We start from the raw sequence: 24,864 nt of genomic DNA, 5'->3' as shown, positions 1-24,864 counted from the left end.
GCCTGCCGATGGGCTGGATAAGACTGTATTGGAGGAATCCGAACAAACGACTTGGTTTTCCGGCATCCGGGCTTGAAGGTTACTATTTTGTTTTTCACTGGCAGAATCGACGGAACAGCCGTGTTTTTTAATCTTCTGCGTTTGACTGAAAATAAATAGATATATGAAACATCGCACAATTTACAACACAAAACTTATTTTACCGATAATGAAATCTTCTGGCTTGAAATGGTTATCGCATATTTGCTTTCTAGACGGTCCATTTAAATTCAACAACTTGTTCCACCTACCGAAAACTTTACTTTCCTTGTGTGGTACTGCAAATAACTGACGATTCTTCCTCCAGCAATTGGCAACTATACTACCAGTTGCACGTTTCCGATTATGCTTCATCTCAACGAAACTATAATACGAATATTTTTTCGTCGTAACAAAAATATAGCGAATATTGTCACTTACCTTGGCATAAACAAACAAGTTTCTTCCAATTTTTCACAATCAAAAGTACGGAAAAATGAAAAGGTTCCGTAAAAACCGTATTTTATGCCAATAATTTTCAAACTGTATGGAGTTTGACAGCTTGTATCCTTTTCATCACTTTTTTTCAAGCAGCGCCTCCAAGCGGTGGTTGCTTATCAAAAGGGCCTATGGCACTCACAGATTCTTATAAACATACATATGCCAAATATGCAGTTTACATCTAGGTTTACATTAATCTTTGATCTGATGATCTGAATAGTCCTACGTCACCCTTTCGTACAACCCTTAGGGCTGTATACCTTGTAGTTTTTCTCTTATATACTGTAACAACCATTGACAAAGTATATACCAAAAATAAAGTACACAATTTTCTTACATTTTGTAATAATAATTTCACTTGTGCATTGTTTCACTACATTAAGGAAATTAAAAAAGTGAACTTTTTTCCGATTGTTCAAGCAAACTGTCAACTGTCTCACCGTTCGGCTAGTCCCAAAGACCACCACCGTCAGCGCATAAGTTTCTGTCGAATAAGTCAATATTGGAAAAATTTGATTTTTTACAGTGCTTCGCTGAAAAGCCTTTTCGTTCATCAGCTCCGTCCCGTCAGCTCAGCATCGAGAAACATTAAAAAGTAAACATCACTATACTGAAGGAGCGTAGCTTGCATTTATATTTTCATTTATTTCCACTTTCCAGCTGAATTTATATAGATTGAACTATCAATGGAAAATATCTTGGAGCCAAGCAGTTCCGATGACAACATGCCTTCAGACAGCAAAAAGGATATGCATGCATTACTGTCTTCGGAAGAGGATATTTTCGATGGGCCACCGTCATCTTCGATAAAGATCGAATCAACACAGCTCCAGGAAGAAGGACGATCGTCTTCATACTCCCTGAAAACCGAGTTCGAAGATATCATCTTTCCGGAAATCGGCAGGGAGAGCCAAAATAACAGCGACGAAGCTCTGAGTAAAGAACAGCAGCAGAAAAATCTGGATCGAGTAAAACGGAAAGAGATGAAAAGCAAAAAGATAATGGAGGAAGAAGAGTTGGAAAAAATGCAGTATGTATTAAAATAAATTATCACCTATCGTGAAAATAACATGATTTACATTTTTAGAGTTCTTGTATCTAACTTCACCGAGGAACAGCTGGATCGGTACGAAATGTACCGGCGAGCTGCCTTCCCGAAGGCGGCCGTCAAGCGCTTAATGCAAACAATTACTGGTTGCTCGGTGTCACAAAATGTGGTTATCGCCATGTCCGGTATAGCAAAGGTCTTTGTCGGCGAGGTGGTCGAGGAAGCACTCGACGTTATGGAAGGAACGGAAGAAACCGGGGCCATCCAACCGAAGTATCTCAGGGAAGCGGTTAGACGGCTGCGGGCACGGGGACAAATTCCAAACGGGCGGGGGCACAAACAGTTCTTTAAAATGAATTGATTCTTTTTGGAGAAGATTGGTTTAGTAACATAAGTATATTTTAGGTGATAATTGATAAAGCCTGAGGTTAAGATCCAAACTCAATTTATGTGTGTAACTAGATAAATATGGCCTGACTGCAGTGTTTTCTATGTCTGATTGTAAAAATATTGAAAGTAAAATATGAAGAAAAACTAGTAGAAATGTTGGTATTTTTTCATATCCTACTCGCAAATGATATATAAAATATTGATTGTGGAATCACCATTCATACCGCACAGTTATGCGGTTATGCTTCAAAGTTAGTTTCTACTTAGTTGTCTGAGTCTGAGTATTACTGATTGTTATATTACGGGGAACAAAGATAGCACTTGTTTGACCCAAAAATACTCAGAATAACTACGGTCAATTTTTAATGAGACAATTACTACAAATATGCCGCAAATAAATTCAATTTAAATTGTTTTCATCTATTCGAACCAATATGGATTAGCAATGACCGGTTTTTAAAGCTTGCATTTTCATGCAAAATTCTTTTTAAAAAACGAAATTGAATAGAACGAACTGTAAATAAATTAGAGACAATTTTCAATGTGGGTGGTCGTGGTTCTACTGTGTATATTTTATTCTTGACAGATACGTATTTCGCCTACGACTTGCAAGCTTCCTCAGTGTCTGTTTTTGAACCGGAATACGATTCGTATTTCGTCGATTTCGCATTCTACTAAGGCACTCCAAAAACTTCAGTTCTAGAACAGACTTAACCACATTTTAATGTTTGTTGAGGAATAATAGGGGCCTATTGTAGCTAGTTCAACCAATAGCGAGCCTCCTAGCTTGACAAAATGCAACGAACTACGAACCTAATAAGTTTCATATGACCCTTGCCATTATCTTTTTTTCGCTCTTTCCCTGCAGGGCTTGTGCTGCTCTAAGGACATAAGGTGAACAGGATACACATATAATTTCTTCTACTTGAAAAAATATCGTTATAAAAACATAAAAGATCGGACCAGTGCCTTTTTAGTTCTGAAACTAAATGAACAAAGCAGATTAAACAAGTAAGATATAAATTTTCAAGCAAATAGTAATAAAAAAATGTCATATTTCATATTGCTGACAATCATATGCATGTGCATAAATAGCACATAACATTGCTTATTGATAACGTTTAAAACAGAACGGAAGAAATGCAGCAAGGGCAATGGACTGTACAAATACAGAGCGTTATCGAAACGTACCTTATCACATGAATATGCTTCTGGAAACGTATACGCAAACTTTGACTGCATTTCTCTCAGTGGACGGTTGCAGAAACAGTATTGAATGAAGTTTTTCTCAAAAGAACCAAGTCTTTCATTGGCTGATCTTCCTAGAAATTTAAATCAACATTTTTATATTGGCATAATGAATAACATATTAAGAGAAATACTTCCTAAACTGTTTCTTATTATCTGTATAAATTTTTTTCGCATTCTGCATGTCTACGAACCGCTGGAACATAGTTGCATAATTGTGCCCTAAATTCTAAAAATTATTAAAACCATATGTGCATACACAGGCAAGCAGCTTATACGATCGGTTACGAGATCATACATAAAAAGAAAACGATCGCCAGACCAGGAAGAATATGAAAGTTCTCAAGTTCTTAATCAGTGCAGTCAGTTGATCGTGAACCGCGCGTGAGTGTACACCGCCGCAGCCCTCGGAAGCAGCATCATCAGCAGCATAAAAGAGCAGCACAGCAGAAGAGTGAAGCGCCAAACAGCCAGTCCGGATTGAAGCTCTATACTGATAGCGCACACCCAGCAGAGGTTCAAGTGTGTTATCAGTTGAGACAAGAAAGAGTGCTGCTTCCTGTCTGGTATATTTCCATTTCAATAAATCAAATCGCCGTTGATTTTGAACTATCGACCGCAATTCCAGCAAAAAAAAAAGTGTGTCAGGAAAAATCTGCAATTCTAACTAGTGCCGAAAATAGCAGTTTGAAACAGAAATCGTCGTATCGACGCGTGAGTTAACGAAACGAGGAAATACGGTTCATCAACTCACACACAGAGACGATGCAGCAGAGAAGGATCATTTTCGGCGCTTTCGTCATCTTCACCATTGCAGGTAATTTGTGTGATGCTTAATCTCAATGAACAGAAAGGCTAATATGGAGGCTGCGGTACTGAAGTTAAAGTTTAATGAATGTGAGAGAAGTGGCGCATAGTAACATTTATTCATTGATAAAGCTTATAACGTTTTTTGACGGAATTTTAGCTTCAGTGTGGTTATTATTTTTGTACTTATTATACTTTCTCTTAAACCAGTTCGTGCCCGATGAAATTATGAATGAAAATATTAGTTTGAGCTGGCTGAAAAGCAGCAAGAGCTGTTGCGCTTACAAAGTTTTAGTTTTGTTTTATGTAGCTTCTGAACTTTGAGCAAAAACAGGTTGATTAAATTTTTTCGCAATCTTTCTTTGTTTCTTAGAGCTCAAGTATCTAGTTTTCCCTAGATTCGAGAGAAGAGCGTTGCATTTTCATCACTGTGCAGTTTTGAGTGCTCGAAATCGTGAACATTAATAACTCTTAATTCTAAATTTTTTAGTATAGTAGCTTCGTAGAGCTTTTGTATATCAAAGTTCGAAACTTAGCCACACTTTTTGATCCATGTCCAGATTGTCAGTGTTCACTACCACAGCCTTAGTTTTACTACATTGACTGTTAGACCTGGTGTCTGGGAGTTCTCGGTCTTGGAGAGGTCATGTAACCTGCTCTCCAATTGATTTCGACGTTGTGCGTACAAGACAATGTTGTTGGCTAGGTCGAGATTATATCCATCGTTAGAGGATTCCAGGCCAATCCTCGAGTTGGTCTACTGTCAATTGATCCACCTAATATCTCATCCATAACGATGAAGAACCGCAGTGCAGTGGTGATAAAATCATTGGCGGAACTAGCGCTCATTCCTAGGGGGGGCTATAGCCCTCGGAATTTTTTTCAACCATTTTATTTCGTCGGCATATTAAAATTTAATGCACATTAATGCCTGGAATCTTATAACAGTCATGCAAATAAACTTTACTCTGAAGTTTTTCGTACCTATAGTTATCTAACTATTGGTTTTTCAAAAATTAAAAAACTTGGTCAATTTTTCTAGGGGGGGCTAAATCTTTTCTAGGGAGGGCTTAGCCCCCCCTTGCCCCCCCCCCCCTAGTTCCGCCAATGGATAAAATGCAGCTTTATCTCACACCAGCAGTAACCCTTATAGAGTCGGACAAGACGCCATTATGCAACACCTTTCCAAAGAATGCCTCGAGCTGAGCCTCGATGAGATGGACTAGCTTATTTAGAACTCCTCTACGCCTAAGTGCACCCCAGCTTTTTTCGTGGTTGTGTCGGTCAAACGCTTTTCCAAAGTCAACAGAAGAGAGCCCTGGAATTCAGGGATCTGCTCCAACCTCCAATATAATGCGGAGTCCTGTGATAGGGTTCACATGAACGGCCAACACGGAATCCAGCCTGCAGCCGCTGGAGTAGCATCTTTTTTCTTCTGGATCCGGTTCAGGATTACCTTGCAGAGCGATTAATTGCTATGCCAGTTACCACACTAAGTAAAATCTCCTGTTTCAGGGACTTCGATCAATATGCCCTGCATCCAGTCCACCGGAAATGTTGCATTTGCCCATTGTGGTATAGTTGACGCATCATGTGAGCTGACGAAGATAGGTCAGCATTTAAGCTGAAATACAGCCTATCCCTGGCGCTCTGTTGGATTTTATTCTTTTGATTACTACCCGAATTTCATCCAGTGATGGCACCTCAGAGTTGATACGATTAACGCGACGAACTATTGGCATCTTCCGCTGCTGGTTTCGCTGATCGCTGACATTTCAAACTCGAAAGAGTTTTTTAAATTGTTCACTCTATCGCTTAAGCTGTTTTGTACGGTCAGTCAGTAACGGACCAGCTCTGTTCTTTAGCGGTATGTTAGTATTCATCCTGCCACCACTAAGGCAGTGAGAAATATGGTACAATAAATGGATATCTTCATTGGCGGCGGCGGTATCTCCTTGTTCGGCTAAGAGTTAGTCCAGGTTCTCTGGTCTCGCCTACAATCTCGTTTAATATCCCTGACAAGATCGGCGTATTGTTGACAGCAAGCTGTCTTAGCCGCTCTAGTTCGCGCTCGCTCAATACAGCTTTCGCCTCTCTCCGCTCGTCGTTCGTCCGAACTCCACTTCCTTCACCCACTGCACACTCTTCGACGGTTCCACCAGGTTGCAGCTCCGAGACTCGGGATTCAAGTTGTTCGACAAAGGCCCTTTTCACCTCAGGATTCTATAATTGACGGACGTTTTGCTCCTCTGGTCGTTGAACACGTGCGCAGGGTTCTCAACATCGCAGAAAACAGTTATCGTATCAGGGCTGTAATTTTGTCGGTTTTGTGTCGAAATTATCGTGCCTTTTTCCAACCGCAAAGGCCCCCTTACACGTACGCATATGTTGGGTTGGAGATAAACAAAATGTTGGAGGGTCATTCCGGTCGAGCGCCGCGCCCAACATCCTCTTCTGCCAGCTTGGTTCGTGGCACTCAAACACCGGCGAGCGTGTTGGCCGAACATGAATTGACCAACATTTTCAGCCAACATGTACGTACGTGCATGGAAGCCTTAAAGCCCCGCGCAGAATTGGTACGTTATGGTAGCGGTTGCGTCAATCTGACAGATTGTATGGGAGAACTGTCAACTTGCCGCAACCGCTACCATAACGTACCAATTCTGCACGGCCCTTAAAACTTCATAGATTCACGCAAAAAATTGCATTGAGAAAACGAACAATTACACTGCCCATAAATGAAAAATTGGTTAATATGCCACCGACATGAACTTGAGGAAAATGCAATTTTATTAGTTTGGTCTGTAAAAGATGTTTTACGCGGTAATGGCAGCCTGTTTAATGTGCATATTACCCCTCATACACGCCGAAACCACACCTTTGAGTTCAAACAGCGATAGATGTGGCCAAATTCCCTCCGCCGGACGTTTTTAACGCAGTAGCCAGTTTTTCATTTATAAACACAGGTAGAGTTTACAATTCGGGAGCAAATTTGGCTAACGTCCATACGTTGTGAATTATCTCGTGTTAGTGAGTCTACAAAATGGCTTTGAACTACCTAAAACAGTACGGAAGCACAAGTGAAGACGAAGTGGACGACGAAACAAGTAATCCGTGCACCCCGAACAAGTTCCCAACGAAGCGTGTGCTTCAAGCGCTTGAAGCCAGAAGGAAGAAGCAGCTACTCCATGCCGGCATCAATGGAAGCTGCGAATCCTACCGTCTTAATTGTAAAAAAAAGATAAAATGTGAAAAAATAAAGATTCGATCCAAAAACCTTGCGATTGCTAACCTTACGTCTGAACCACCACACCACATAATCAGTTTTAATGTGTGATGGAAAAATGCGAAACAAGAAACGGTTGCTGCGCATGCGGTTTGAAATCATTATGGATATTAGCCAACTTCTCATTTATTTTGGATATTAGCCAAAATTGTTTCACGTCCTGTGCCTCCAAAAATACATTTTTTTACAATCGGCTTCCGTGGGAACATTGGTTGGAGTGTATGCTATCATGTGATATTATGATCTCAATTTTGGAAAAAATGGCATATTAGCCAATTTTTCATTTATGGACAGTACAGAGTACTTTTAAAGGTTGTTTGCTTCAAATCGTTGACCTCAACGACAGCTAGTGAATCTGCTGTCATCAAGTGACGTCTCAACTTAACTTGTTTTGCTGTTTTGATTCGAGTCGAGCCGGTTGATGTGACTTACAGAATAGGGTCCATAAACGTGATTATCGTGTTTCTGATAATTATCGTACACGTTTTTTGTCAGTGGTACAAACTCCTAAATTATCGTACAGGCACGATAATTATGGTACGGTTGAGAACCCTGCACGTGCGACACGCAAGCATGTCTAAGCGATAACAACATGATGATCGGATGCAATATCGGTGCAGTGTTTGTTGCGTACATCAAGAATACTACTTCTTCATTTTCGGTTGAAGGAGATGTGGTCAATTTGGCTTTCTGGTCAGTCATCGCAGGAAACCCACGTGACTTTATGTGCTGGTTTATGGGGAAAGAGCTGCCTCGGAGTCTACGGCCTCTTCCTGGTTCTCTGCTGAAAATAGTTTTGGCTACTCTTTTATAGGGCATTCTGGCCACGTGTCCAGCCCACCGCAGCCTGCCACATTGCACTACCTTCAATATATCAGCATATTTGTATACTTGGTACAGCTCGTGATTCATGCGTCTGCGCCACACTCCATTTTCGATTTTGCCACCAAGTATAGATCGCAGAATTTTAGCGTCCCTTCCCTAGGACCCTTTAGCGTCCATGATTCGTGTCCGTAAAGGGCCACCGGGAGGATTAGTGTTTGTAGAGCGCTAGTTTTGTGCCAATTTGCAAACTACGGGACTTCAGCTGGTTACGTATTCCGTAGAAAGCCCGATTCGCGGCTGCAACTCGTCGTTCCACTTGGCGGCTTACATCGTTGTCACATGTCACGAGTGTACCAAGGTATATAAATTCCTCCACTACATATCGTTCCCCATCTAACTCCACCTCGGCACCAACACCACTTGGACTCCCACGTTCCCTACCAGCAACCATGTACTTCGTTTTGGCGGTATTAATGGTAAGTCCCAAACTCGCAGCTTCCCTTTTAAAGGGTCTGAAGGCAGTGCAGTGCCTTCCTGAAGCAGTGGAAGAGCTCTACGGTTGATTACGATGATATCGAAGTCATCCGCAAAACCAATAAGCATGTGAGATTTCGTGATGATAGTTCCATTCCTTTCCACGTTTGCCCTTCGTAATGCACCTTCCAAGGCAATGTTGAATAGCAGGTTAGAGAGTGCATCCCCTTGCTTGCTTCAGTCCATCCAACGTCACGAAAGCAGCTGAGGTCTCACCCGCTATTCTAACGCATGATTTGGATCCGTCCAGCGTCGCACGAATCAGCGTAACTAGTTTCGTCGGAAAACCATGTTCTAGCATTATCTGCCACAGCTCATTTCGTTTAACTGAATCGTACGCCGCTTTAAAGTCACAAACAGATGGTGTGTCCGCAAGTTGTACTTCCGGAACTTGTCTAGCAACTGACGCAGGGTAAACATCTGATCCGTCGTGGAGCGACCCTCACGAAAACCAGCTTGGTACTCGCCGACGAAGGACTCCGCTAACGGTCTCAGTCTGCAGAACAGGATACGGGAAAGCACCTTGTAGGCAGAATTGGGCAATGTAATTCCTCAATAGTTTTTACACTCAATTCGATGTCCCTTTTTGAAAATTGGGCAAATGAGGTCATCCAACCACTCCTCCGGCATTTGTTCTTCCTCCCAGGTCCTGACAATGATCCGGTGGATTGCTTCGTACAGCCGCTCGCTCCCCGCTTTTAGAAGTTCAGCCGGGATCCCGTCCTTCCCAACAGCCTTACCGTTTTTCAGCTCACTGATTGCCTTCTTAACCTCCTACTGTGTTGGTGGCTCCACAGCTTGACCATCGCTTACAATTTCTATCCTGTCCCTGCTGATCTCCGCATTTTCCTCTCCATTCAATAGTGTCTGAAAGTGGCCCTTCCACCTGGCTACTACCGCCGTTTTGTCGGTAGGCAGGTTGCCAGCACTACCATTGCACATCACAGGCATGGCAAAATTCCTGCATCTCACCGTTTTACAGAAACTCCGTGTGTCGTTGCTGGCGTATCGCTCCTCTGGGCCGGCGAGCACGTGCTCCTCGTACTCGCGTTTGTTTAGACGATGGATTCTTTTTTCCCCAGCTCTAGTCTCTCTGTATCTTTCTCTGTTTTGACGCGTTGCCGCAGTGAGCATGCGACTCCTGGCCTGGTTCTTTTCATCTGTCACTCTCTGCATTCGGCATCAAACCAGCTGTTGCGCTGTCTTCCACGCGTCGTGCTTACCACCTCTCTCGCTGCTGTTTGGATGGCACCATGGATGTTCCTTCCACAGCCCATTTATATCTTCTTCTTCTACCTGCTGTTCTGCGATTCGCTGGTCGAGCTTCCTGGCGTACTCCACTGCTACGCCGTCTGCCGTTAACCGCTGGATGTTGAAACGCAGCGTCCTCTCAGTGCGAGCGTTCGCCGTGTTCGACAGCCTTGCGCGAATCTTACTCACTACGAGATAGTGGTCAGAGCCGATATTTGGTCCACGAAAAGACCGTACATCGATAACATTCGAAAAGTGTCGACCGTCAATCAAGACATGATCGATCTGAGAGCTAGAGTCTCCATTTGGATGCCTCCAGGTGTGTTTCCGAATATTCAAACGTGGAAAGTAGGTGCTACAGATGGCCATCCCTCTGGCCGCGGCAAAATTTATGAGCCTCAGGCCGTTATCAGTGGTCGACAGATGCAGGCTATGTCTTCCAATAACTGGACGGAAGAATTCCTCCCTCCCTATCTGCGCGTTTGCATCTCCGATGATGATTTTAACGTCGTGTTTTGGGCACTCTTCATAGGTCCTCTCAAGCCTGTCGTAAAACTCGTCTTTAGCATCATCGGATTTATCATTTGTCGGTGCGTATAAGTTGATTAGGCTATAGTTGAAGAATTTGCCCTTAATCCTCAACACGCATATACGGTCATCTACGGGCCTCCACCGGATAACTCGTTGCTTTTGTTTTCCTAACAATACGAAACCGACTCCATGTTCTGCTTTCTTACCGCCACTGTAGTAGATGTGGTACTTGAAATTGCCTGCAATAGGGTCTACTGTACGGAACTCCCTTTCTCCGGAATTTGGCCACCGAACTTCCTGAATAGCAGCGATCTCCACTCCGAGTTGATGCAGCTCTCGAGCAAGCCAGCTAGCCCGTGCCGGTTCATGGAGACTTCGGACATGCCAGGTACCAAGTTTCCAATCGTTATCCCTTAATCGTTTCCTTGTCCCTTGCCGTGTCCTATACCGATTGTTCCGTCCTGAATTTCTTTGTTCGTTGTTCGTGGTAATTGAGTTTTCGGTATACTACCTCACCGGGGCCGCGATACCTACATCCCGCTGATGGGTCTGCCATCTTAGGGATAGCTAGCGGGATACAGCATTTCATATTCAGCCGCCCGTTACGAGACAGACCCTGTGTGAACCGCCCCTCATCTGGAGAACAAGCGCTCTAGTTCGCACCTCCTAGCTTAGCTGCTTCAGTAAGTACATGAAGCATTTCCGGGTAAGGCCATCGACCGTCATCATTTGACTTAAATCTGCGTGGAGGCGCCAGGTGGGAGCTTGAGAGAACCAGAGCTATGTTTGACGCTCCTTCCAGGTAACTCTCTCCATACCCGGGTTGAAGATAATTACGTCTAAAACGAAGTATATGCAGGCGGGTGGGACTGAGCGCGACAGGGCCCGCTTGGTTCTTCATTCGTGTTACGCAGGCAGAATGACACGAATGAGCTAGCGTCGTTTACGATTATCTATAGCACTTTAGAGCAGGAGTACAACTATGTGATCTCTCGATGGTTTTCCACGTTGCGCTTATCACTGCTCTTCTGTACAGCGGAGTCTTTTCATAGGGTAGGGAACATACACTGCCATTGGTTTGAAGCATTAAACAGTAGTGAAGACGATCGTTCAGAAACAGATTTACAGGCAAGCCATCTTTTTTTCTCTTAGATTTGACAGTTCTTCGGATTTCTGCGAAAGTTTTCTTGCATTCGTAGAGTATACTGTCTATACAAAAGACGATTACAGGCTCGAAAATCACTTGAGGTTAAAGTATAGCTTGGTGACTTGGCAGCGCGATTTTTGAAATGCGCGTAGGCCAGAAGATCTTCGACGAAGGTCGACGGTTTCCCTTGCGAGCAGGTCGGCGAATGCGTACATATTTATATCGAAGTTTGACTGTTACAGCCAGGGCTTCGACCGATCCTTTTTTTTCTACCGCAGTCACACCAACGCGCATTCAAGTTCACACCGTCCGTTTAGAGGTGGAATACGAACGCTATGCATAACACAACTGGCAGTTTGCTCAGTCAAACGCCGATGGCACGCAGCAGAATGAACGCGTTGTAGAGCTTTTTGACATTTTCGTTTCGATCAAGTTGCCTTTACCGTTTGGAGTAGCGAATGACTGCAAAACAGTCAAATGACTGGCAATCACCACGCTAACGAAAAGCAACCGCACAATCGTATGATTCAATACTACAAAATACAACCACTATATGTGCACGGAAGAAGCCGGTCGGACTCCGTCCAACACAAACGAATATTTTGCTTTCGTCGGACCGACGTCCGGGTGACAAACTATTACTGTGAGCAGCCGATTTGGAGACAAAAAGAGGAACGAAAAAATACGTCACCGTATGCTTCCAGTCAGTTTGCAGTTTATATTCTCAAAGCGCAAAGCAAAACGGGAGATCGACTGTTCGCTTTTGCTGAGATGCCGCATGAATTGTAAGACGGCAGCAGCGCAAGCGGCAGATTGACTGGATTCAAAAAACAGTCAAATGATCGTTCAAAAAGCAGAGTTTGAATGCGGAAAGTTCGCATTCACGGCAGTCACATTCAACTTGCGATCCCTTTTTAAACCCTGGTTACAGCAATAAAAAAGTAATCGATTTTGGTTCGAAGTCCACGCACGTTCTGGTAGTAGATCGGATTGCAGAAGTTCTGCCGCGGTTCAGACAAACAGCAAAGTCTAGATTCTACATACCGTTATCGAAATTTGAATTTCTGTTTTTATACGACAGACTTCGCAGTCAGCTGTTAGAGTACAGGACAATTGCAGGGCCAGTTGCTACGATCCTATTGACTCTAACAACCTCTACCACCCGAGATTCGAACAAACGACGACTGGCTCATTAGGCCAGCTTCAGGTTAGACACAGAGCTGGAAATGGCGACTGCGTCATCAAAAGAATTGTCATAGGTTATGAATTATACTTATTATTGTGGGTACGAGTATCATCATTATTACAACTGCAACCCCCATCGATAATTTAAGTACTGGTTAGCTTTGCTCCTGCTTCTATATCGCTAAGGAGCAGAAAAATATATGCTTAAATTTTAACAACTCGTGAAAAATGTGGTGCTTTGTGATTTTAACTTTTCTTATTCTTGCCTGCAGTACTGTCCTACTACACTCACGCTTGCGAGCTCGATCAAACTCAGCACGGCTGCCGGATAGACAACGGTCAATGCACGTGCGCCTTCGGATGCAAATCGGAATTTCGATACGCCACTCGTAAAGAATGTCAAGATGCGCTAAAGGTACATTTGTGTTACAGCTAAGGTAATGTAGTTGCCTGACCTAATGAAGCATTCAAATTAATTAGGGCCGCTCAGGTGACATATGCAGCAGGGCACCATGCATGAACGGAGGATCGTGTACGCAGGTTACCGCAATGCCACAGTACAAGTGCCGTTGCGAAGGAACAGGCTACTGGGGTAACCGCTGTCAGCGATGTGAGTTTTTTCCTGGAGTACCTACCTATAATACGGATGACTCAAACTTCTCATTTTACTCTACTTTCAGTGTGTCCGAGACCAGAGCAGGTAACAGCTGGAACCAAATTCCCACATGAATGTGTAGTTATCTAACACCAGAGATCTAAGGTTTGCTAGAGGATGACATTTATCGGCTAGGTATTTAACATAGCAGATCATTTCCTTGGAAGTACTTTACATCACAACACTACTCAAACGCATTTGGTTCTGTATTACGAGATGAACTGTAAATGATCCAGACTTCATTCAAATAAAATAAAGATGAACTCTATACATTTGTGACTGTGTGACTTATTTTACCTTACTCGAAGTAACGTAATCAGAATGGTAAGCTAACCTTTCCTAGAGGCGTGATAAGGAAGCCAACAAAAAACAGGAAACAGAGAGCAGATGATAATTCATAGTAAATATTACTACTTACGATTGTAAACTGACCTAGATTCATCGTTTTCTCTACAAATTACGTCGATTCAAAAAAAATTTTCTGGTGTAGAATGGTGGAAAGATTACCAATAGGTGGACAGATTTTGTTTTCCTAACATACGCAGGTTTTCTTGGTGAATAGATCGGTTAACTATTGCAAAGGCTGAATATCTCTCTTTTTGCTATAATCACCATTCAAAAATGTTTATGAAATGCATCACAGCTGGAACGCACGGTTTCCTGTTATGCTACAGGAATCGCCCGGACTGCGAACTATTCTGGCGAACTCGCTTCCTTATTCGTGTTATCATGGTTTTGGTCTGAACCGTGGCGGAGGCCCATGTGTTTTCCTGCTTACATTTCTTTGTACCTTTCTTATGGTGCAAAAGATAAATCTCTCGTTGACACCGATGTTTTTCGGCTTGTCTCAAAAGTTTGATTTTCTCTCTTTCTGAAATATCAACTTTCAATAAAAAAACACGGACATGCGACCCTCGTCACCCTGTGATTCTCTGGCTGCTTTCGGACTTTGCAGAAGAAAAAGAAAAACAAATAATAACCGACGACAACATATTGGTTTTACATATCTCTTTTTGTATTTTTTATTGGTTTCCTTTTGTTTTGTTTCCTTGCTTGCATTCACAATGTTGTCTGAATTATATTTTTTTTGCGTAATTAGCCTTACAATGTTTCATTTATCTTTTATGTTTACTTGGTTACAGTAGAGATTTTCGTTTAAATTATATTGTTTATTGATTCCATTTTTTTGGCATTGGATTTTTTAATTTTTTTTTCAATTTTTTTTTTTGTTCATTTTTTGTTTATTGTTATCCTTTATCTGTTTGTTTCTGTGTGTATGTATTTCTGCATTTTTTCTTTCCTGTTATATGCTTATACGGGACAAAAATCAGAAGCGTTTCGTTACATTTTCCGAAAGGATTTTTATCTTTCGTTTACTTTTATGTATGTTTGCTTTTTAACGGTGAAAAAGTTAACACTCAATGGCTTTCACATACAATTTTTGATCCCGTAGTCTCATGAAGTTTATGATTTTTCCTTCTTTTTTTTTAGTTTATGTTTGTGTACGATAATTTGTTGTAAGGTTCAATGTATGATGCTCAACATAACTAGAATTGAGTCGAAGCAGGAAAATTACTCAGTATGTTTTCTTCGGCGATGGAAAGAAAAATAGTTCATTGTGTGTACTTGGTGTGAATGTTTTGTTACTTTGCTCAGTTGTTGCAGCTGTGAAGGGTCTAGTAATGTGTGTTGTTGATGCTTCTGGTTTGTTGCTTCTTTTCTTCTTATATGCTTGCTTTTTTACGAAGACTAGATCAAGTTGATGATTAAAAAAAACAGGGAGCTTTTCTAAACGTTTGTTACTTGATAACGATAGCCTCCCACTCCTATTGGCTTCACTCCTAGCTAGTTTCGGGCTCTTTATTTTCCACTTTTTCTGTAGTTGCTTATTATTCCGTTTCTATCCTTGTTGTCATTAGAATCCCTAAATTAGTTTAGTTTCATGTTTTTTTTCACACTTATAAATAGTACGTTTACGTTTCAAGCAATATATTTTTTGTATATGTGTGTGTTGCGTTTTGCCTAGTTTAGCAGAATGTGATTCTTTCCGAGGCGAGGTTCCTTTGGATAGGGGTTCACTAATGCGGTTTTTGCCAGAAAGCCGCTTGCGGGCGGCACTTCGGAAGCAAAAATCACATTCGTCGGGTACTAACGATTCGTATTTCGACTCCTCTAGGAATCCAGTGCCATTCTAAATCTACGGCCTCATATAGTTAGATGTAAAAACAACAAAAATACATTTAATATTTTGTTTTCAGAGAGGCTATCGGTGTAAGTAAGCAAATATGTTTGCCTTATAGTTGAGGGAATAAATTCTAAAGACAGGAGACACTTTGAAACGTGGGCATTAACAGTCTGAAGATTTCTGATTTTAAAGAAATAGGTTTTGGTATTCTTTACTTGTTTTTATGTTACAATTAGCGATTTACTGAACAATGAATTAGATTCATGTCTTAATGTTTGTTTCCAATATAATATTATTCTAAGAATGATGTATTTTCATCATGTATTTTGCTTACACGGCGCACGATTTGTTTTTCTTTAACTTTGCACGCAATCAATATAGATCACTTGCGCGTGAAGAAAATTAAATACTAACTGATACAGCTGAATTGGCAAACAAAATAAGACAATACATCGTGGCCTCAGAATGTTCTTTTTTTGCGGGTATGTGTAAGTAGAAACAAATATTTAAAAAGGATATTCTTTGCTTTCTCATATTCTTTCTCGTCTCTGTCGCAGAGCAAAAATTATTTATGTTTTACAAACAATATTGATAACAAATAAGACTTTGCTGACAATAGAGAACAGAACGGTCCGACCTTTCTGTAATGTGTTTTTAAAATAGCAAACAATATTTCATTACTTTTTTCTTATGTTATTTTTTTTTGTTCACAGTTGGCGTTACATAATCTTGTATGCATAACTTTGCCTTTACCTCACTTGTTTTACAATAGGGTTTGCAATAAGAGAAGAAAAAATACAGTTACAATAAGAATATTGAAACAAAAATTCGGCTTCTGTTTTTTCTGCAGCTTGTTTTGATTATACAATGTAGTTTTGTTCTTTTTCTTTTCAACCCAGCATACTATATTCCGCCAATATGCCTTCCGCTAACCGTTGCTCACACGTCTATTTATGCGCATATTGTTTTCTATTTGTTGCTTATCTGAATACGTTACGTTTTGTTGTGTTGCTTTTCTTTTTCTAATTTCTTCACATTTGTTTCTTTCTATGTGTATACACGATAATTATTCTGTTTCGTTTGCTTTTTTTGTTTTTTTTTTTTGTCGATTATAAATAATAATTACTTAGCGTTTACGTTCACGATAATATGGTTGCAATAAAAAGATTTGTTTAAATAATTTAAATAATAAATCATTAGAAAAATAAAACAAAAAATAGCGTTATTATCCATTAATAATAGTGTAAAGTATTTTTTATTCCAAGCAAATTCCTGAAATTAATAAACAGTTGACGATTAGTTCTGAGGATAATTATTCAATTGAAAATTATTTTTGTTTATTTTTATTAACATTTTGACGAACAGTTGCGTTCATAGGTAGAATTTTAAATTAAAATAGGGCATTGTCGATTTTGTTTGACTATTCTGATTTTGAACAAATTGGTTTTTCCAATAAAAATCAAATAGACAATTTTTCGAAACTCGTGTCTCCGAGAGATATTTTTTCAAAAAGCATTTTTCGTACCACCATTTAACTGAAAGCCATTTATCCGAAAACATTAATTCCTAATTAATTATTTAATCACGAACTATAAAATTATGAAATTCCACTTTTATTGCAATCCTTTTGCCAAGTCTGTATGTTTCAAACAAGGCAAAATTTTGTGTGAGATTGGTACATGTACATGACGATGCATACATGAAACATCAAATGAAGATGGATATTACAAAATAATATATGAAATATATATATTTATACATGCATTTATATATCAGACGACGTACTGAATGCGCGGCTACTGGTGCCTTTACGCTGTTTTTTTTTCAAGATACCATGTTTTTGCTGGAGCGTTGTCTTCAACGACGATGACAATTGTACTAGGTTGCAAAAAGATCTTTGTTCCTTGTCCATTTGCTTCTGGTTTAAAGAGTGGATAAATATTCCTTGAACCAGGTTTTCCAACCATTATCACGCGGTTAATTCAAGTATTGCCATCAGGATAGATGATGTACCGGAACGTCAGAAAATTTCGGCTTGGACACTGACTCCAGTGTCTTTCCGAGCTAGAGGTGTGTTGGAGTAGTATGGAGAGGATCGGGGAGATTTTCTTAGAAAACATACAGCGCGCGTGAGTGAAATATGAATTCGATATTCGGAAAAACTGTATAACGCTCCTCAAACTTGAGAACAGCTGGTTGAGAAGTTCCCTTCAAGTGGCTTTTGAGGCTCTTTGCTCCAGCTTTCCACAAGCCACCAAAATGGGGTTGAAACGAAATTCAATTTAATTCTCTTCTGTAACAGGAACTCTGAAATCTTTATTTGGGTAGCTTCATCCCTCAGTAATTGGCACAGGCGACGTAATACATTTGAAGCTTCGAATAAACTAGTTGCGATATCAGACCACAACGGACTCACCAGGCCTTTGTCGTTAACGAAGAGGTCTAATACATCCCAAGGGGCAACCGTGCTCAGATCTGACATTAGTTTGAGATGCTTATTTTGTGCCATTTATTCTGCCGGTCCGGCAAAATGATCAACCCCCTCGAAATGATCAACCGCCTCAGTTTGTGCGGAAAATCGTTTTCGTGCATTATCTGCCGTAACTATTCGCTAACTATTCAAAGTTTTGTTTACATTTTCAGTAACTGCTTCCCGAGAAGCCGCATTTAGCAGCACATTGGGACACTTTTTTGATAATTTCACATCCGAAGTCTTTGCCAGTACGAACGACATACCAGAAAGTAACTGGGTACAATTGTTTTTAAAACGACACCCGACACAGTATCGATTAGAAAACCTAACGCCAGGAAGGGCTGATGCAACCGACTGAAAAACCGCTGGTTATAGGCCGATGAAAAAGCGCTGACAAGATACACTTCTTGAATTCCATTAAAAAATGAAATGCGGGTTTTAAAAACAGAAATGTGTCCGCTCATTGACAGCCCTGTTCTCTATTCCAACAAATCTTTATTTCGATCGAAACAATCGAATTTGCTTATTTGATTTTGCTGGCGGAATGAGAAATAGCATCCTTTTTCGATCGATATTAACCCATAGAGAATAAGGCTGTAAATCTACACACGCGAATTTTAAAATATATGGATAGAAAGTGGATTTCATAGAAGTGGACTTAATGAATGGGATCCGAATGCCGGCAGCTATGAATGGTTCAAACAATGCCGATGAAAGTACTTTACCAACAATTAACAATTGTAGTCAGCCATTGAACAATGTGAGCACAACTGGCTTCGTTGACTTGGAGGCATGACTTATATGTTATCAGCTAGGGAAGCTAGAATTTTTTAAATGGTCTTGTTCGATAGAAGACATAAATTTGGGTTTGTTTTGAAAAAAAAAGAAAGAAATGAAAAGACGAGGAAAGCGACAAAACAGCATGGAAAGGGATGACGAAATTATTTTCTTGGGTTTCCCAGAAATGAGAATATAAATTAACTAAAGCTACGTACCAAATTATTGACAAGTTATTTCATATTATCAACATAATCTATAAATAAGTTACATCATTCATCACCTTCCGCTGTTAGGCAGAAGAGTTCAATACAACTGGCGATAGAAAAAGCGTTCCTAAAAGAAAGAGTTAACATAAACAGATCCCTATGACGATTCAAATATGAAAACACAGCCTGAGAGAAAAAAGAAAGCGCTTGAGGTTGAGGAAGTACTTCACATCCAAACATAATACAAACATAAAAACATAAAAAACCTCAAACCCGATACAAAAACAAATAACCCATACTTAGATGTCGAGGAAAACGAGAAACAGACAATTGAAAACGAGCAGGAAAGAAAACGAAAAACGAAGGGAAACAACAAGCAGAAATAGAACAAAGAACAACAGAAAGACAAAAAAAACTTAAAAGTGAGTTGTTTGATTAGGAAATTAAAAATATGGGTTTTATTCGTTCAATCAGAAAAAGAAGCGGGTTATAGATCTTTACATTTCAGGTGAGAAATGAAATAGGGGTATGCACTTGCTTTTTTATTTTTTTTTACTATCATTCGATATTCACTAGCCAAATAAATTTTTCGTACAAACACGAAATTGGTTTCTCTATCTTTTATAACATATTGCGACTTGATTTAACGAAACTCAATTTTGATTTTACACAAACAAAGCAACTTTAAACCATTTTAAAATGAGCGGTAAGTGGCGACCATACGGTACAAACTCTATACATACTCACCAACTAAACGTGGAGCTCTGACTGAAATATGGAAGCCTTTTGTACCATCTGGTCCTTTCGGTGCACGTGTAACTGTCAAACGTGGTCCGCTATCGTCAACAGAATTAAGCTTGATACGTGACAGCAACCTGTCTGCCCGCATTCCGTTCATGTCCGCTACCTTGATCATGTTACAAGCTGATGTTTTACCGTTGCGCTATAGAAACAAATTTAGAGAAAAAAAAATTATAATGTTAGACACTAGTGAAAGACAGCTTTGAACGTACGAAAAACGAAATAAATAAAAATGGTTCGATCACTCTACACTTGCCTGATTTGTAACAATGGAGAATTCCACCGAATCGCCGGGATACAAACTGCCCCCTCCCTGCACTTCAGACATATGGAAGAATAATTTTTTGCCCTCCTCGACCTCAAAGTCCAAAAAGCCAAACAGCCCCTTAACGGAGTCGACCTTAGCTTGTTTCTTGGTACGAATGGATGTAATCTGAAAAGATCAATTTGTATTAAGATTTTTGTTTTCGACAAAAAACTCTGCAGCAAACTAACCTCGACAGCACGATTCTGATCATCGATCTTGAATGTTACTACATCGTCTTTCTGAAGCAAGTCCCGCTTGTTTTTCAAGCTGGTAATACCAAACTCGTGTGTTGATAGGGCATCACCATTTTCATTGCGCACCTGAACCAATCCACAATATTCCAGCTGATCCGGATTGATGCAGCGCAGAGGACGCAGTACTATACCATTGTAGAGGGCCGGCAGAACCTTAGGTTGGGGGATGCTACCTTTAGGGATAATTTTTACGTTCTCCGCCGGGATGCAGTTACCGGCGTTGACGGCACTGCGGGTTGATAGTGAATATTCCACCTCCTGACCCAACTCTAGAGCACTGGTGTTGCCTATAAAATTGCTAAAGTGGAAGAATACTTCCTGATCATGTTCAATAGTTTCGATGAAGCCGAAATTTTCCTGCAATTTCCCAAAGCCAAAAGATAATCAATTAGGTACTATAGAAAGAAAATCTTAATAAATACCTTTAACACAGCAATGAAACCGTGCTGAATTTTGCCAGATTTAATATTACCATTAGCATAGCTAGCCTTTAACATGTTGGAGTTGCTATTCATGGTACGGTTTCCATTATTCATGCCAGCACTTGGCGAATGTGGCGCTTGCTGGAGTGTTTGAAGCGAAGCTAGTTGCTGCAGCTGCTGAGACGATGGCTGCTGCTGGAGCAGCTGTTGCTGATCAGCTCCAGTGGCAGTCAGCGATGTTTGCTGCTGCAATTGATGGGGGTTGTTGGTGATTTCCTGAATGTTAGTAGCAATCAACTCCTTATTTCGCTTAACCTGTTTGTGAAATAAGAAAAAGATGAATATAAATCTACTTTGCAAATGGCGCTCAACAGGAAACTTACTTGACAGATATTGAATCTAACTCTATCACCCACTCGCGGCGCTTTATCACAATCCTTCAAGAAATACATTATAGTCTTTTTGTTGGGGCCTTGGCCATAGGAAATGACACCTCCCTCGGTGCGTTCTTGCGATTTGATAGGACTTTTAGGAGCTTCTCGTGAAACGATACCTTCAACATTTCCCTCAATCAAAGTTTCAAACTTGACGGTTCCCGGCATCAAATGCTTAATGCGGATTGCGCTTTGGCGAGTGTTGGCAAAGCTAGATCCAGGATCTTGAATAACGGTGAACTCCACTTCGTCATCGACGCAAATCTCGCGACTCTGTTAAGCAAAAAACATTACTTTTCTTCACTTCTTAAGACAACTTACAGAAACAATACCGTATCTAAAACCTCAGTAAAATGGAAAAACAGTCTTGGGTTACGCTCGACACAACGAAGAAAACCGAATCCTTCCTTCAGTGATGCAACGACTCCTTGCTCACGTTTTTCTCCCGAGACTTGGAAAGTTTCATCTAGCAGCGAGATTGATGTAGCCCGCTGCAATTGATCACGGCGATCAGTCGCCAGCAGAAACTGGACCCAGTCACCATGACGCAGTGTAAAATCGCCCTTCTGATCCTTGTCCCCGAATGGCACTTCTACTTCCGAATGATCGGCAGCTCTATATCTAATTCGTCCTGGTAGCGGATCGTTGTTCTGTTGCCGCAATTGATTATTGCGATCCAGTGATTTCAGCACTTGGCCCTTGTAAATAGTAGAATCAACATCTTCAAAGATGACAGAGCCCGGCGGAAGACGGGCAATGTTGCATGCGACTTCTTTGCCCTGCTTGAAAACAGACGGGTACGAGGTTTAAATGATGTTTGAATAATAGAACTATTATTTTTATAAATAAAGTTTGATTACATTACTTACATTTCTGGTTTGAATTATAAACTCAACATCATCTCCCGGGCGTAATTCGATAGTATTATCAGTCTCGGAAAAGTGGAAGAAAATCTCCTTGACTACGTCTGCTCGTTCAATGAATCCAAAAGTGTCCTTCATCGAGCAAACTACACCACGGTATTTCACCGGATGAACTGGATTTTCCAGTCGGATATGGCATGCTCCTAAGTTACCCCTGAAATGAACAGTAATGTGTAATATGCATAAAAAATATCTGAGTCGCACCTACCTTTGATTAGTGGCAATCTGAAAGCTGACCTTATCGCCAGCTCTCAGAGTTACGTTCCCTTCGACATCATCTTTGGTATATGGTAGGAAAAAGCACTCGCCCCGGTTTTCGTAGCTGATCCGACCGGTCGTTGTGTCACTCGAAGATGCATTAGACAACTCGGTCTTGAGCTCGGTGGTAACAGTTCCGGTGACGCGCTCTTCCGACAGTACAACCTCCGGTGCAATCTTAGTCACCTGGCTCGCGATGGGCTTCCCTGTGCGCCTATCGTATGTCATCTCAAACTCTACCGGATCGCCAATCTTAAGGTGTTCGATTGTACCACCGAACTGAGAAAAGTGGAAGAAGAGTCTTGCCTGACGTTCACAGCATTGAATAAATCCGTACGAATGCTGAAAAAATAACATTTGAATTAATCCGGTACTTACAAGACACAATAAGCAAATGTTTTAATACCAAAAGCTTCTCAATGATACCCGTTTCGCGAGTACCCTGGTTTGCATCGGCCCCGTTACTATTCGGAGGACCATTACCGTACGAGTTGTTAGAGTTACCAGCACCTCCGCCGCCACCGCTTCCCACGTTGCTAGACATGTTCATCATGGGATTAGCGCTGAAAACGCCAATGGTAGTACCAGAACTACCACCCGCATTGCCAAGAACGCTCATCGAATCGCCCCCACCGAAAACGGCATTCTGATTCGGAGGAGCCGATGCGCCTCCCATGCTAGCCGACTCGAGCGTAAAAGTGCCGATTGGCGGGAACGAGTTCGACGGTGTCATAGGGGTCCTGGACGCAGTCGGTGGATTGCCCTGGCCGCTGAAGAACATCTCCCGCTGACTGTAGTCAACGTAGTCCAAGAACGAGGCTGGAGAAAAGTGTGATTTAAATATTTCATTTAATTGTCTAGAAATAATATAGTTTGTTTGAATGTAATAAATGATAATTTTATAGATTATAGTTTTGCTTCTGACAAATATTAAAAAACACATTTTACATTTTACGTTTTAATATGTGAATAAATATTTGGTATTTATATGATTTATTAATTATCAACTGTAAACCCGCCACCGATTTAATATTAAGGGCCGAATCTTTAATATTAACATAATTAACGTGCACAGCCCTTACGTCGGAAGTACCGAAGAGAACAAAGACGAATTTTACGCGCAGCTGGAGCGCAAATACGACTGCCGCCCAAGACATAACGTCAAAATCATCATTGGGGACTGTAATGCTCAGGTTGATCAGGAGGAGGAATTTAACCCGGTCATTAGACGATGCGATTAGAGGGTGCGCTGGTAAAAAAAACCCTCTTGAGGACTGTTGGAATGCCGTAAAAACAGCGTAACGGAGAACGTCTTAAGCCGTGTGGCACCGAATCGACGTAACGAGTGGTTTGACAGGGAGTGCCAGTAGATGTTTGATGAGAGGAACACAGCGCAGGTACAAATGCTGCGTAGAATCAAAATGTAGAGCGAAAGAACCAGAAGCGGAGACAGCAACGTCGACTCTTCCAGAAGAAGAAGTACCACCAGGAGGAGAAGGAGTGCAAATAACTCGAGCAGATGTACCGCTTTCGCGACACACAGAAGTTCTATCAGACACCCAAAGAATCTCGCAAAGGCTTTGTGCCGTAGGCCGAAATGTGCAGAGATAAAGATGGAGGTGTTTTGACTGACAACCATGCGGTGAAAGATGGAAACAGCACTACTATGAGCATCTGAATGGCGTGCACGCGGATAGAGGAGGAAGTGTCCTCATTGGTGCAGCAAGCAACGGAGATGTGCCACCCCCATCGATAACAGTGGGAAAAGATGGTATTGGAGTGCAACTTATTAAAATGGGCCCGGATAAGTTGGCCAGCTGTTTGCATCACTTAATTATCAAGATTTGGGTTATGTGATAACAACTAGAGGAGGAGTGGAAAGACGGTGTTATTTGCACTATCTACAACAAAAGCGATAAGCTGGATTGCGAGAACTACCGACCGATCACTATCCTGAATGACGCCTACAAAGTGCTTTCCCAAATCATCTTCCATCGATTATCGCCAATAGCCAATAAATTTGTGGGAACTTATCAGGCTGGCTTCATGGCGGGTCGGTCTACAACGGATCAAATCTTCACGCTGCGGCAGATCTTCCAGAAGTTTCGCGAATCCCAAGCCTCCACGCATCAGTATAAACCGACAAGAACCAGGGAAAATTCTTGACGAAAACGGTTTTCCGGGTAAGTTTATTAGACTTATCATGGATGGGATCCAGACATGTGTGAGAGTCCCGGGTAGATTGTCGGACCTATTCCAATCTCGCAGGGGACTTCGACAAGGAAATGGTATTTCCTGTCTGCTATTCAACATTGCGCTTGAAGGTGTTATAATACGATCGGCGATCGAAATACGGGGCACGATTTTCAATAAATCCAGTCAATTTATTTGCTTT

The 24,864-nt window shown here is 41.2% G+C and overlaps 3 protein-coding genes across 5 annotated transcripts in view; 2 read left to right on the top strand and 1 right to left on the bottom strand.

Moving 5' to 3' along the window:
• Positions 1 to 1,081: 1,081 nt before the first annotated feature.
• On the top strand, positions 1,082 to 2,095 carry LOC128737463 (transcription initiation factor TFIID subunit 11). Its single transcript, XM_053832101.1, has 3 exons — positions 1,082 to 1,114; positions 1,180 to 1,549; positions 1,607 to 2,095. Exons 2-3 carry the CDS (start codon positions 1,206 to 1,208, stop codon positions 1,926 to 1,928), a joined length of 666 nt encoding a protein of 221 aa, XP_053688076.1. The 5' UTR covers positions 1,082 to 1,114; positions 1,180 to 1,205; the 3' UTR covers positions 1,929 to 2,095.
• Positions 2,096 to 3,597: 1,502 nt separating this feature from the next.
• On the top strand, positions 3,598 to 13,689 carry LOC128737368 (notch homolog 2 N-terminal-like protein A). 2 transcript variants are annotated; one of them, XM_053831992.1, is made up of 5 exons: positions 3,598 to 3,771; positions 3,834 to 4,022; positions 13,044 to 13,186; positions 13,252 to 13,381; positions 13,452 to 13,689. In XM_053831992.1, the coding sequence occupies exons 2-5, from the start codon at positions 3,971 to 3,973 to the stop codon at positions 13,514 to 13,516; spliced, it is 390 nt and encodes a 129-aa protein (XP_053687967.1). In that variant the 5' UTR covers positions 3,598 to 3,771; positions 3,834 to 3,970; the 3' UTR covers positions 13,517 to 13,689. The 2 variants fall into 2 exon arrangements, with proteins under 2 accessions (XP_053687967.1, XP_053687966.1); XM_053831991.1 differs by having other exon boundaries at positions 3,598 to 4,022.
• Positions 13,690 to 14,428: 739 nt separating this feature from the next.
• LOC128733910 (cold shock domain-containing protein E1-like) overlaps positions 14,429 to 24,864 on the bottom strand; it is a 28,120-nt gene continuing 17,684 nt past the window's right edge. The window contains exons 3-12 of one of the 2 annotated variants that reach the window (XM_053827778.1): positions 22,876 to 23,288; positions 22,420 to 22,811; positions 22,158 to 22,365; positions 21,621 to 22,070; positions 21,238 to 21,561; positions 20,855 to 21,169; positions 20,367 to 20,789; positions 20,128 to 20,304; positions 19,818 to 20,013; positions 14,429 to 16,883 (exon numbers count right to left, since the gene is read on the bottom strand). In XM_053827778.1, coding sequence (XP_053683753.1) covers positions 16,867 to 16,883; positions 19,818 to 20,013; positions 20,128 to 20,304; positions 20,367 to 20,789; positions 20,855 to 21,169; positions 21,238 to 21,561; positions 21,621 to 22,070; positions 22,158 to 22,365; positions 22,420 to 22,811; positions 22,876 to 23,288 — 2,915 coding nt within the window. In that variant the 3' untranslated portion in view covers positions 14,429 to 16,866. The remainder of the gene's footprint in view (positions 16,884 to 19,817; positions 20,014 to 20,127; positions 20,305 to 20,366; positions 20,790 to 20,854; positions 21,170 to 21,237; positions 21,562 to 21,620; positions 22,071 to 22,157; positions 22,366 to 22,419; positions 22,812 to 22,875; positions 23,289 to 24,864) is intronic. The other variant, XM_053827779.1, reaches the window with a different exon arrangement.

This window comes from Sabethes cyaneus, chromosome 2 (assembly GCF_943734655.1).
Source record: "Sabethes cyaneus chromosome 2, idSabCyanKW18_F2, whole genome shotgun sequence".
Classification (NCBI taxonomy): Eukaryota; Metazoa; Arthropoda; class Insecta; order Diptera; family Culicidae; genus Sabethes; species Sabethes cyaneus.
The sequence above is the reverse complement of the archived record's forward strand: the minus strand, read 5'-3'. Positions and strand labels throughout refer to the sequence as shown.